General features: G+C 40.1%; 1 protein-coding gene across 3 annotated transcripts in view; it reads left to right on the top strand.

Moving 5' to 3' along the window:
• The window catches only part of LOC122564761 (pappalysin-1-like), a 326083-nt gene that overhangs the window by 108813 nt on the left and 202203 nt on the right, over positions 1-15067 (top strand). For all 3 annotated transcript variants that reach the window (XM_043719939.1, XM_043719938.1, XM_043719937.1), the window contains exons 8-9: positions 7021-7149; positions 12753-12844. In XM_043719939.1, coding sequence (XP_043575874.1) covers positions 7021-7149; positions 12753-12844 — 221 coding nt within the window. The remainder of the gene's footprint in view (positions 1-7020; positions 7150-12752; positions 12845-15067) is intronic.

The raw sequence follows: 15067 nt of genomic DNA, 5'->3' as shown, positions 1-15067 counted from the left end.
GTGGTCCCACACTAGGTGGACTTCAGTAGTTCAAAAACACAGCTCACCACCACCTTTTCCAGGGCAATTACAAATGAGCAATAAATGCCAGCGACACCCAAATTCCTGAACAAAGAAATAAATTGTGGAAAATACAATCAACGTGTGAACTCTTTGAGGAAGCTTTTCATGAGCAATGGAAATTATTTAACTAGCTTCTGGTATTGGGATGCATCACAGTTTTCTGCTTTGCTAATCTGCTTGCAAATTCAGAGATACTCATTGCACAATCGTTTTCTGACATGAGCTTTATTTCAGCATGTTTGAATGGCAAAGTTCCACTCTTACAAATGAAATTTACTTGCACGTTTCCAAGACTTGAAATGCAAGCCCCTTGCCGTGATTGTAATGAAGACAGCCAGGTGGACATCACAGAAAATGAGTTCCCCGACTGGGGCTGTTAACCTTGTCGAACCAGGGAGCTGTGGCTGACTTATATAAACTGGGGTGTCAGAAAACTGTTCACTCTGAGAGCTGGCTCTGAGGGAGGTGGATCAGTGTCAAGGACTCTCCACATGTAAGTGAAGGGTGACTTGGTGACGGGATACCAGCCTCTGTGGAATTATTGCACCTTTCTTCAATGCTGTGTTCATCGTTGTTTGAAGACAGCTTTACACTTTCACCTACATCTTACCACCTCCACACTCACTTGTCTTGCTGCCTGCCTAAAAATAGTGAATTACAAACTTAAATAAACTAGACATAGTATATATTATAAAGAATAACAAGTGTCTGGCAGGGAGTTTGAGACACTAATTCAATCTTGGGGATCTACTGATGTTTATGAAAGGACCAAACTTCACTCTCACACAGTTTATGACATATTCACAACTGCTTGATGGAATTAATCCACTGTAGTTTGTGGCCAGCCATCTGTTATTTTACATTTATTACAATGAAACTCACTTTAAAACAAAGATTTAAACCTGTTGTTTCATGTTTCTCAATACATTGCCATTGTTATTGTGTGTCACATTCAATGGTGCATTGCATTTACTGCTCTGTCAGTTCAAAGAGTAACGCGTACCACACTAATATGATTTCACTTGAGCTTCAAAACAGTCTTGGGCTGTTTACTGTGCAGAATCTGATACATCCTTCCTGACATTGATGCAGGACACAAAGTGAAAAGGCTCCCTGTCTGAACATCATACACCTGTGTGATATAACACATTGACAAACTGGACATCTCTCATTGAAAGAATACGCTATTTGCCTGAATCAATAGCAGATTGTTAAACTAAACAGCCTTAAAGATGCTGTCTCAGGAACACAAAATCTGGAGCTGTCTTTCCTGCCAAAAACTAGTTCAACAGAAAATGTTAAAACTGAGATTGATGGGTCTTTCTGAAGTAATGATATTAAGGATTACAGAAACAATGTTGGCGGATGGATTTCAGGCAGAGATTAACCATCATCTAATTCACTGTCAATACACTGTCCAATGTTCCAAAATAAAGGTAATTCAAAGAGGGAGCTGAAGGAGTGATATTTAAGCTGAGCATTTAAAATGTTAAAACTCAATAAGAAAACTGCTGCTTATCAGTAATCTGCAATATTGATGGAAGTCAGCAAACAAATTGTTCGGATGGTTCATGGATGAATATGCAATGGCAGATGATCTGAGGCACAGTTTCTCAGTGTGTGATGATCATGACTGAGATGGCACTTCTTTTGCTGCAACAAAGTTTAATGCCACACGGTTGAAGAACAGAAAAAGTTGGTAAGGATTCTCTGTCCTGTGCTTTGTGAGCCCAAGAGGGACAGAAACATCTCTGGGTCCCACAATGAGTCACTCCACCTCCCGTCCCTTGAGGCACACTTTCTCCAAACTAGACTGGGATTGCCTGTGGACCTCTCCAACCACATGCAGGACACCATTCTCTCAGCTGCTGTTGGTTCACGCCTGTGTATAATGTTGGCCACAGCCCAGTAGCCTGTAGACGTTCGCTATCTAGAAATTCAAATGGAAATACCGATTATCCAGAGTCACATGTCACTGAAGCCAAAGAACCTCCAGCCGGGAAAAACTCAACACTTTCAGGCAGGGAGAAATCGAACCCAGAGAATGGCACAACATGGAAACCTTTTCCTGGTCACTGTCCAGAATAAGTTGTATGCTTTGACCAGAGAACTAGTCTGACTGCTGATGGAACTCATACTTGTTTCTCAACACTGTAAAAAATCCTCCAAGTTTGCAAAAACTTAACTGCTTGCCCCATTTTTATCCATCCTTTTCACTCATACGGTAGCTGATTGTTGTTTGACACACAGCCAGCCCTCAGAGAAAAAGGGCAGGTGAGCAGGCTTTCTGGAATTCTTGGCATTTTGGAATCCTCTCCATTGCTTAATATCTTACAATAGCTGAAAGGATGGATACATAATCTTCCGAATTACTTTTTGCCATCAGTAGTGTTGCAGCCGAAATTGGGACCTACGTTGTCTGGAGTATCTAGTTGACAAGCAGGAAATGTGTCTCTTCAGAATCTCAGACAATACATTTGCAGTCAATGGTCAGTGGGATCAAACCCAGGATTCCTACACATACAGTCTTCCATTGTTGGTGTAAGTAAACGCGACAAAGTTCTTATGCACCTACAACACAAGAAGTTGGGTCTATGTGTGGGGGGGTGGCGGGGAGCAAAATTGTATGGCAAAACCTACAGCTTGTTCCAACAGCTCACACCCTACAAGTATGAGGATTGGAATATTTTAACCTCTCAAATGCATTTATGAGACTGTTGTCAAGCACTGTCCGATGGATAGGACAGGGATTTTGGACAGGGGGAGTCTACCGGTCCAGGCTAGAGGGAATGGTCCCTGATTCTTCAGGGGACTGTGGTGCAGTGATGATCATAGTCAAGGGGGTGGGGTGGGAGAGATAGTTGGGGGAAGGAGAGCCCTCATGTTTTAGCATGAGCTTTAGCATGAGGCAACAGTGTTGCTGCAGTCAGTCAGCTTGGCACCAGGGTGAAAATGATGCTATAGTATCCTGAAATTTAAGTAGCAATTGTCCACCACCAACTGAAAATGTAACACGTAAAAAAGGCATGTGTCGGGTACACTCTGGGCACTGTCATTTCTGTCACCAGCTTGTTCCTTTCCAATTGGCAGGCAGAGTTAAAATTGGGCCTTTTGGACTCAAGAGTTTGCAGTAAATATTAAGATTAAACAGGCACTTTAAATGTGAGATATCCAGTGTGATTATTAAGTGTAGAAGAATTACACTTGATAAATTATTCTTGCATCAAGGCCACTATAAAAGCTGCTTTATTACAACCAACACCTGCAAGGATGGTGCAACTCAGAATTAACCTGAGGCTGTGTCTGAACAGTAGCTAATAGGAATTTGGTGTGCGTAACTGAAAACTATAAAACCTTCATTCATACCATAGGCTGCAGCTATCAAGCTACAACTTAGTCGGGGGTTCAGATGATGTCATTAGGAAGAAGAGCGAAGTACCAGAAATGTATGAATATTTAGTGAGCCACAAGATTTCATTACAGCCTTTAACTCTTTCCAAAGACTTTGGAGTTTTTAAAAACACAATTGCACCAGTCTGCTTGCAGCAATTGTGCCTTTGCTAACTGCCTGTCACAGTGACAGGGAATTCTACTGAGTTTATATTTTATTCTTCCACTCAGTTACTTCCAAGGGTCAATTTCAATTGTCCATCCTCAGACCAGTGAGACCTCTATTAAAGCGGGGAGCCTGTCCTGTTTACCAGCCTAGTGCTGCATGTATAGGAACTTAGGAAACAAGAACAGGATTCAGCCATTTGGCCCATTTAGCCTGCTGAACTATTCAACCAGATCACAGCTGATCTTCTACCTAACAGTATTTTCCTGCACTATCCCTAAATTCTTAATAGCTTTAATATTTCATGCCATCCTCAATTTCTTTTCTACTTCTGTTTCTATGATACATATATTCAGTAATATATTTTGCATTAACTAAGTAATGAAGAGAATTGAAGAGGGCAGAGTGGTGGACGTGATCAATATGGACTTCAGTAAGATATTCAACAAGGCACTTCATGGTAGACCAGTAAGCAAGGCTAGATCACATGGAATATAGGGAGAACTAGACATTTGAATACAGAACATAGCAGACAAAGGATGGTGGTGAAGGGTTGCTTTTCAGATTGGAGGCCTGTGACTAATGGTGTGCCAAAAGGATTGGTGCTGGGTCCACTGCTTTTCATCGTTTATGTAAATCTTTGGATGGGAACATAGGAGGTATGGTTATTAAGTTTGCAGATGACACCAAAATTGGAGGTGTAGTGGACAGTGATGAAGGTTGCCTCAGAGTACAATGGGATCTTGGTCAGATGGCCCAATGGGCCAAGGAGTGGCAGATGGAGTTTAATTTAGATAAATGTCAGATGCTGAATCTTAGAAAGGCCAATAAGGCTGGACTTATATGCTTAATGGTAAGGTCCTAGGGAGTGTTGCTGAACAAAGAGACCTTGGAGTGTAAGTTCACAGTTCCTTGAAAGTAATATCGCAGGTAGACAGGATAGTGATGAAGGGGTTTGGTATACTTTCCTTTATTGGTCAGATTATTGAGTATAGGAGTTAGAAGGTCATGTTGCAGCTGGTTAGGCCACTTTTAGAATATTGCATGCAATTCTGGTCTGTCTGCTATAGGAAGGATGTTGTGAAACATGAAAGGGTTCAGAAAAGATTTACAAGGACGTTGCCATGGTTGGAGGGTTTGAAATATAAGGAGAGGATGAATAGGCTGGGGCTGTTTTCCCTGGAACATTGGAGGTTGAGGAGTGACCTTATAGAGGTTTATAAAGTCACTAGGGGCATGGATAGGATAAATTGATAAGGTTTTTTTCCCCGGGGTAGAGGAGTCCAAAGCTAGAGGGCATATGTTCAAGATGAGAGGGTAAAGATTTAAGAGGAACCTAAGGGGAACATTTTCACACAGAGGGTGGTGCAAGTTTGGAATGAGATGCCAGAAGAGGTGGTGGAGATTGGTACAATTTCAAAATTTAAAGGCAACTGGATGGGCACATGCATCGGAAGGGTATGTGCCAAATGGGACTAGGTTCATTGAGCATATCTGGTCAGCAGAGATGAGTTGGACCAAAGGGTCTGTTTCCGTGCTGTACAGCTCTATGACTCTGTAATAGAAATTCAAGGGCTTCCATATCTGACCACTGTCCTGACGTGGCATCTGATGTGTGGCAAAATAGCCACATAATCCCAGAGGCGGATTGCCCATTCATAAACCATAGATTCACACAATATGGAAGATAGCCATTCTGCCCATTGCAATAATGCTGACTTTGTGAGCACTGTCTACTTAGTCACACTCCTCTGCCTTTTCTCCCCGTTGTGCAAATACATCCTTTTTCAAGGATATGTCCAACTCTCGTTGGAAAGTAATTATTGAATCTGCTTTCAACACCCTTACAGGCGGTGAATTCCGAGAGCATAACAATTCGCTGTGTTAAAAAATACATTATTTGTGCATGTGTGCGGTGGTGAGAAGCAGAATTTTCAGGTCAGGCTGAGTTCCAGGAACCATCCAGCTTCAGAGAACATTGCTGTAGCACCATATTTAGCTGCAGCAGCAAGTTTACATTGTGGCAAACACTGTGAACTTCAAGTTTTATTGAAGGTTTTGTTGAAAAGTATTTTTGCAAGGTATTCATATAATACAGTCCACCATTTCACCAAATGTGCTAATTTACCATGCTCTTTGTCCCTGTATTTACTCACCATAAATGTGAACTGAAAAACACAGAAAAAAATGGTGTTTGTAAATGCTATAGTTTCTTTGAATATACTATTCAAAGTAGAGGAGGGTTTATTTAAATGACAGTGTGGAAAGTTGGTGATCGGACTACGTGTGACTCCGGGCTCACAAGAATGTGATTGACTTTTAACTATTTTCTGGGATAGCCAATAAATGCTGGCCTAGCCAGTGATGCACTCATCCCATGAATGAATTAAAAAATGAGAACCTGGCTACCAAAGTTCGATCAATAAACTGTGTTACGAAGCTAAGTTCTGAATCTTGCATGTCCATCCTGTCCTCATCTAAATATCAATTGTAAAACGATCGTGTGACATGGTAAATGAGTTGATTTGCCAACTGCTGCTCTCTAATAATAAACCTGTTGAAGCAAAGGGCAGCGGATAAATATTTGGTTTAACTCGAAACTGTGCCCAGATTCCAGAGCCCAGCTGCTAACTGAAGTTGCACTTTGGAAAAATAATTCAAGTTCAGAACTTATTTTGTCGCCTCAGCAACTGACCAGACTTTGAAAAGCTGTTGGGTTCATTTTTTTTCCCCTTGATGGTGTCAAGTTTGATGGTAAAAAGGTATGGTTTGATGACCAGTGTGCCTGCATACTGAATTTGATGCAGCTTCAAATGAATATCAGTAGAGACAGCAGAGCTATCTTTGTTTCACATGCACTTAACACCTCCAGTGTTTGTTCTGGAAGGGGATAATTCAGATGTGAATTCCTTCAAGATAAAACAGTGCAATAATTAAAATTAAAAATATATGTACTTATATGTAAAACAAGAAAAAGACAATTTTATAAATTTTATTCAGCAATTCATAACCTTTTACGTGTTCACACTCAATCCAAAAATGCCCAACTGGCACAGTTGTGTGTACGCTTCATACATTTTACAGAGTGCCAATGGAGGATGTTTGTTGAGGAAATGAATCTGCAGCTCTGTGGCTGCCTAAAGTGGTGCTTGTGGAGAATATGAAGAAACAATGTGTGTTTCACAAACAAACAGCATTGCTGCTTCTTGAAATGGAGCTGCTTAGAAATAACATTACAAAATAGCAGGTCAAATATGAGAGTTTCGGACACCAGCTTGGGACAGCATTTGCAGCTGTTTGCCAAATGCCTCAGGGAAGTTCCATTGATCGGCAGAGAATCAAGTGATCAAGCAAAAAAAAAGACAACTTCCATTTATTGTGTTCTTTGCTTATGTCCTCAGGGATGTAAAACCTGGAACTTTGTATACCTATCAAGTGGCAGTTGTCACAGGCTCTGATGAAAGTGAACCTTCTCCAGAACTGAAACATGTGCATGGAGCTGCTTACTGTGGAGATGGATTGATCCAAAAGTAAGTTTACCTCTATGTAGGCTAAAGTCTGGGTGACCTTATTGTAAATTACCTAATTATTTGCACTTTAATTTCCAAATGTAACAATTTAAATGGCCTCCCTTGATGGATAAGTGGATTTAATCAAGTGATGAGCTGAAAGATCCCATGCTTAATGCTTGACTTGTGAAAGGAAATCACGGATAGGTCAATGATGGAGGTGATACAATTGCTATTTGCCCATTTCATGTCTAATCTCTTAAACTGCTTTGGTCTCATGGATTGTAAATCCAGCCTGGAATATTGAAGTCCTGAGCTACCTAAGTTATCAGTCCTTAAATCAACCACTGCTCAAAATAAAAATCGCCCAAAGCATCACTCAACCTTGTTTTCTTTGCAGTTTGTTGGAAGTTTCCTGTCCAAGAATTGACACCAAAGTATGTTAGGCCTTGGCAGGTGTGCTGCCTTAAAGTGGGTCACTAAGTTATGACAGGGTTGCTCCAGGATGAATTGAGCTGATCTCTGATCTATGCATCATTGTAGTCCGCTGTTAGAATCGTACCAAGTTGAGGGCTCCCAAATTTATTTCCCAGGATATTCCCTCCTCTGGTTGTTAGAACAATTAAATCCTTATTGTTGAGACCCCAATGAAATAATACTTGCATAATTTCCGTGATGCAGCACCATCTCTATTATTCTGTCGAGGCCGCACACTCTGAATGTACCCCTGATAATGCAAGTTCTATTTTTTACTCAAACTTTTATAATGATTGAAAAGGTGAAATAGACTGGTCCCCTCATCACAAGAGAATAGCATGATAGCATATGTAAAGATAATGCATGAGCCCTGTGGAATGGGTGGACATTTATGAATTTAGTACCACCATGTCCAAAAAAGCAAACTTTTACTGACAGCTGGCACTTCTGGGGAGGCATGAGAAATCTTTGGCATAAGTGCAGTTCAAATAGTAATGATTAAATAACAGTGTATTAACTACAGCTTGGCCTTCAGTATATTCATTCAATGAGTCAGATGATCCTTAATGCCACAGCTTCCAATATCCAGAGGCAGAAATAGTTCACTAATCCTTCTCTGACATATTTTATCTAAAGATAGTGTCGAAGTGATGGAACACAGAATATCTGAGAATTGAAAAGACTCTTGGATTTGAACGGTTGCAATGATTAATGGCATGTAGGTTACATTCATTGGATATTTATCCCATTTCCAATTATCTTTACTGTAGAAATATCACAGCTCCATCATACATTAAAAAAATAAGGTCGGCGTAACCAACATATTGCAACAATTCCCTCATCTGTAAATTGTCATGCAACCTGGCAATCACAAACTCTCAGCAATTTATTGCTTTATATTAAAACAACATTTGAAATAATTTCTTGATATTGGTTTCAGCATGATATTGGTATTTTTTTTTAGTGCAATTCCTCCAACATCATGATAAACAACAGAAAGGAATTAGGGAGCTTGAAACTTATGTTGTATTGCATTGGTGGAAATTGAGTTTGCATGATCTTTAAGGTTAGCTTGTAAAACATTGCATAGAAACAAACCTACAAAACCAATTCATCCTTGGGTCATGACTAATCACCATTGGGAGTTTCCATCACCTTGGTGCTCATTAGCAGGTCCTCAAGTAAAGTCTAAAAATTGATCTGGAAATTTTGGGGGAAAGGGAACAAAATAATTTTCATTCATTTAAAATGAAGGTCATTTACTGTCAGTATATTGACAACAAGAGATAATTTTAAAATCCATTTTCAGTTGTGTTAATCAAGCTTTACCAATTTCACACTTTGAAATATGAAAAGAAAATATTTTAAAATTATTTCTAATGTTAAATATTACATTATTAAACATAGCCACTTATAGCAGATCTTGTGTTTCGTGAAATGCAAAGGAGCTTGAAGAAAATCTCAAGAGAGAAACACTTTTTACCACTTAATTTATCAGAAGTAACATATGAATCTAAAATAGGAGGGAAGGGTAAAAAGAATAGGAATAGGCCATTGACGTTTATTGTGCAATTCAGTGAGATAATGCCTTATTGGGTTCAAAGTGGAAAATCTGCCACATCTTTGGACTGGATCTTGTTGGAAAGGTAACACCATGGTAACTACGCACACTGTTACTAATGTGCAATCAGCCCCCACAGTCAAAGGATTAAGTGATATGCTGTGACTTGCAAATATCCAGATATTTCTGTTCGTTCCACTGTTTGCTTTTGCTTGCTTTTGTCCTCTCATTACTTCTAAGAAGTTGCTGGATTTGCACGTGAATTGCTGTTAAAGTTGCCACACAAAGTTAAATCCAGTAATTAACAGTATGAGTACCCCAGCAATGCTGTGGTAATGGTTAATGCAGTGCAAATCAACTTTTCTAGCCCCAAAATTTGACAATTCAAACTATGACATCTCAGTTCTTCAGTCAAATTTTATTCCCAGAGACTTAAATGCAGATGTCAATTTTTTGGAAAACCTTTTTTCTTACTTTTCCTTTCTGTTTTATATTCCCCTCCCTCCTAATCCATTTTTCTTTCCTTCTCCTAATCGATATTTTTGTAATTGCTTTGACCCTGATTCATCTATTTTCTCAGTTATTCATGTTTCTTTTGCAAGTCTTTGTGGGTGGCACGGTGGCACAGTGGTTAGCACTGCTCCCGCACAGTGCCAGAGACCCGGGTTCAATTCCCGCTTCAGGCAACTGTCTGTGTGGTGTTTGCACATTCTCCCCGTGTCTGCGTTGGTTTCCTCCAGGTACTCCGGTTTAGCCAAGCTAAATTGCCCATAGTGTAAGCTGAAGGGGTAAGTGTAGGGGAATGGGTCTGGGTGAGTATATCGGTATGGACTTGTTGGGCCGAAGGGCCTGTTTCCACACTGTAATCAATCTAATCTAATTTCTATGAAAGTGCTTCTTTGAGCTCATTATCCATTGTGATACCAGATGCACCATTGCCTGCAGTGTTATCAGTTCACAGTTCCTGCCAGTTCAGCCACAACCTTGTTTGGAACTGAAAGGTGCAAAATAACTCCAACTAACATCCAGACACAGCCTGCTGATCCAGTCAAAAGATTCAGAGCTGATCAAGGGTATCTCGGTTGGTCTGTTTGTTAACTCAATTCCTAAATTAGTGTGTTTTCATACACATACACAAATAAAACGCTTGCATGTTATATGTACACATAGATAGCTCCATCAGATAAGTAGATATTTCAACATGTATATGTACAGTAGCATGTATCATCAGTGGGGGGGTTCTGCCAATCATTTCCCAGAAGTATAAAATAAACTATATTAGCCATGCAATGTTTTGAAATGGTTCAATAAATACTAGTATAAATGGACAGTTTGAAACCTGAATGTTTATTTTGAAAGGTCAACAATTGCATGTTGTTTGGAATGTTAACTAACTTCGAGCTGATGCAGGATCTGTTGGCTTTAAGACATTTGCAGAACATTAGTCCTACCCCAAGAGATTTCAGGTGTATCCAGTAGCTTGTGGACATCATCCTGCATTGGTAAATTCAGGTTGGTTATGGCATGACTCAGGAGGTATAGTGTAGAATTTAGGTGCAGTTATATTGTCATAGGATGCAACCAATTGAATGAGTATTGATTTTAGTAATTTCAATGATCTGCATTTGATTCATAATGCAACAGTAAAATGCACATCCAAATGGGGTGCCTGTCCAGACTGGTGCAATGTATTCAGTAGCTGACTGTAGCAATGCTAAGCTTGCTCTTCAAAGTATGTATGTGTCAGCATCACCAGTACTCCAGGCAAGGCTTGTTTCATACCATTGCAGTGGTTCTTTTGCTGCAATGTTGTTTAGGGGAAAGGCTGTTATTGTGGGTTTTTAGGCACTGAATTTGAAGTACTAATATTGAAAATTAGTTCCAGGTAGAGAGAGAATGTCTCTGGCCAGGTTGTTACTTTGTTACGAGGGCAATGATGCCACCATAATTTAACATATAGAGTTGTATCAACTCTGCCTCTGGTGTAGTCACTGAACAGTGAATGAGCCAGCACAGATTCCTGAGGTAAAGCATTTCTGATGTCGTGCTGTACTTACCAGCTGATTTGGAACGACATGATATTTCACTGTTAACACTCTTAACTTGTGAAACTTGGAAAGTTATTGGCAAAATGCACTGCATACAAGCCTCTTTAAGGCTCTCCATAACCTTCATCCACTGAACCAATTTTGGCATCAATTAAAATGTATTCGGCTTCAGGAGCCAAAGAGACTGTTATTTATGTTGGCGATAAATCACTAAAATTACTGCATTCAATACTCAGCACATGGTCTCCCCTACATTGGGGAAACGAAGTGTAGTCTGGGTGACTGCTTCACAGAACACCTACATTCTATTACAAAAAAGATCCTGAGCCTCCAGTTGCCTATCACTTTCACACACACCCCTGTTCCCTGGTCAACATCTGTTTCAGGCTTGTTGCAGTGCTCCAACGAAGCTCAGTGTAAACTGGAAGAACAGCACCTCATTTTTTGCTTGGGAACTCTAATTTTCTGGACTCGATATCAAATCCAACAATTTTAGGATTTGAGGCACCTTCTGCCATGTCCTTACCCCAACCCCACACACCAGACCCAGTTACCTCATGACTTGTTATTACATACCACCTTCAGTCTCCTTCAGTTAGCCGGTAATAGTCCCCATTAGCAGCTATTCATTCTCTTAGTCTGGCCATTATTCACTCCTTTGTCTGTCCAACTGTTCTTTCTCTTTGGGCTTTAAATCACTTTCCTGAAGAAGGGCTGATGCCCGAAACGTCGATTCTCCTGCTCCAAGGATGCTGCCTGACCTGCTGCGTTTTTCCAGCAACACATTTTCAGCTTTATCCCCACCTCTCATTTACTCCTTACCCCCTCCCCACACCTGATCTTCTGCATGAAAACCTACTTTTTGACAGCGACCATCAGTTCTAAAGAAGGGTTGCTGGATCCAAAATGTTAACTATTATTTCTCTTCATAGATACGACCGGATCTGCTGAGTTTTTCCAGCATTTCTGTTTTTGTTTCTGATTTCCAGATCTTCAGTTATTTTGGTTTGTAATCCCTAAATAAGATTGGTTTTGGATCCAAGCTCTCCTTCAGGTCAGACTCAAAGTCACTCAAAAATCTCAGGCTAACTTCCCCAACCTACTTGCCAGGGAAGCAGACAATGACAAAAAGCATTCACATGTAGAGGTATTACACCCCAGTCAGACTTTTTATTTCAGACACTTCCTATTAAATGTGAGTTTATCAGAAGAAACTGCATTGGCACCACTTAGTAAATGAGTTAGATCCACAGTAGCTGGTCACATAGCAGCAAAGATGGCACCTAGTTAGCCTTAGCCATTGTTCATTTTGTCCATGCTGCTTTTCAAGTGGATTGATAGGATTTAAACAACACATAAATCTGGGAGAAAATGCTCAGAGAGCCATTCTGCAAAACATAAACACAGCAATATGTCAAAAGAATATCATGCAATAATTAAACCTGCAAAGAATATCACACAGATTATGGATGCCGGAAACTTTTGCAAATAATTCATATTTGTTAATTACTCATCTTCATCCTATGATGTGATTCCAGGAGCCTGGGAGAAGAATGTGATGATAGTAACAAAATAAATGGCGATGGCTGCTCTAGTTTATGTCGCCAGGAACCATCTTTCAACTGTGTCGGTAGGTATCCTGTCACATAAGTCATTGCTAGATTCATGAGAACATGTTTTGTTTCATTCATTGGCAAAATTCAAATTGTTTGATGGTTTAAGTCATTCAATGAAGTTTGTAATATATGGGAATGTATTCTTAATGCAAGTAGTCCATGCTGCTGTTTACTTAAGAGTTTGTTCTGTTGAATCCCAGCAATGACTGTGATAATGTTTGAATTAATGTGAACTGTAAACAACATAGTACTATTTCACCTGTGTCCATCCTTCACTTCCTATATGACCTTTAAGTTATCCTAGAGTAGCAGCAGGTTTGTTGTAAGATGGTCTGATACTTGTATTGAAAACTTATGGAATGAAAAGAAATTACATCAGAGGAGGATGAAACTACAGAAGGAAAGAAACAAGGTCTTTTGAAGCTTTGCAATTTAATTCAATCATTCAGTGTAATTACTAAAAAAAAATTATCCATAATTTTGTTAATTAAATTTATCCAAAATTAGGGATTCTGCAAGTGATTACAATGTGGAAATTTAAACTTTCAATTCTACAGTTAGCACTTTTCTTCCATTACATTTTATAACAGAATTTGTTCCCTCTGAATTAGCAGTGTAACCATAACTCAAAGACAGATACTGCTGTAATTAGATTAGATTAGATTAGATTACTTACAGCATGGAAATAGGCCCTTCGGCCCAACAAGTCCACACCGACCCTCTGAAGGGCAACCCACCCAGACCCATTCCCCTACATTTACGCCTTCACCTAACACTACGGGCAATTTAGCATGGCCAATTCACCTGACCTGCATATCTTTGGACTGTGGGAAGAAACCGGAGCACCCGGAGGAAAACCATGCAGACACGAGGAGAATGTGCAAACTCCACACAGACAGTTGCCTGAGGCGGGAATTGAACCCAGGTCTCTGGCGCTGTGAGGCAGCAGTGCTAATTGGATTTTGTTCTTTTCATCTCCCTCAAATAAAATCATATCCAATCTATATTCTGACAAGTTTCACATTGAAAACGTGGTCAACAGTTGGCAGCTTAGCCCTGGCAGTCTCTGAAGTGGTAATCTCCTTGTCAATTATGATTTTTTTTGACCAAACATCATTTAAAGAGTAGATTCAACTTTTCTCAATCAGTAGCCGCATCTCCCTTGTGTATACCAATTCCTAGACCAAACATTTCTCAAATTTCTCCAAAATAAGGCTTTAGTCCAAATCCAAACCCGATTCAAAGACTGTTTCACATCAATGCAATATGATGTTATTTAATCACCACCAACATAGTCAGCCATCTTGACCTAGATAGGTAGATTAACCTGGAGCACAGTATTCATTTGCTTATGTGTTCTGACTTTTGGCAGCTATGAAAAATTTTTTTGTGACCAACAGAAGGAAAGATTTTTAATCAGAGTTTGTTTTTACACATTAATTGAGTGACACCTTCCTCTTTATTTTTGCAATACTTTACTTCACTCCTGAGATTAACAGATATCTATTCACTTCACAAAATGTTATTAGGGAGGAATCCTCTGCCCTTGGAGGGTGCAAGCTTGGAGGCAATAAGGACACTTGGTTAAGATGCAAACCCTGCTGCCTTCCCACGCCGAACAGAATTAAACTCTGGACAGGTAGTCCAAGCGCTGACATTTCCACCCCCAGACTGTCAGTTGAGGTTCTCAGATCGTCAATTAATGAACATTGCCTCCATTGTGATTAATCCAGCTCCCACTGTGCCTGTAGCCATGTAGTATTCCCAGTAGCTGCTAGCCTGCAGGCATTTTGTCATCACTCACCTCCCCACACTCCAACATCAGTTGTCCCCTACATTGCTGGGACACTAAGGAGCCCTCTTCCAGCAGCATTGCGGGGCTGCTGAATACAAGAGCTGCTGCCTCTGATAGGCCAGCACCTCCAGGCCTGGGATCTTGATTTTAGGGGAATGCCTCACCAATATTTGATTCTTGTTTCGTTCTGCTGGCCCTTCCTGAAAGGTACAGTTCAGTTCTCATCTGGTCTCTAGACTGCTGTCGTTAGTCGTGATAATACTGTGTCCCAAATTTCTGCACTTACATAACGTATCACACTTGTCTTCCTGTATGAGAAAGACCTTCATGTAATAAGAGCTTTGGGATCTATTCCTCTTCTCAGGTTAGGAGGGCCTTGTACATGAAAGAAAGAACTCCTGTGTGTCCTGCCAATTAGATCTGGTCTATTTAATTTACAAAA

This window comes from Chiloscyllium plagiosum, chromosome 30, assembly GCF_004010195.1.
Source record: "Chiloscyllium plagiosum isolate BGI_BamShark_2017 chromosome 30, ASM401019v2, whole genome shotgun sequence".
NCBI lineage: Eukaryota > Metazoa > Chordata > Chondrichthyes > Orectolobiformes > Hemiscylliidae > Chiloscyllium > Chiloscyllium plagiosum.
This window is presented reverse-complemented; position numbering and strand designations above follow the sequence as displayed.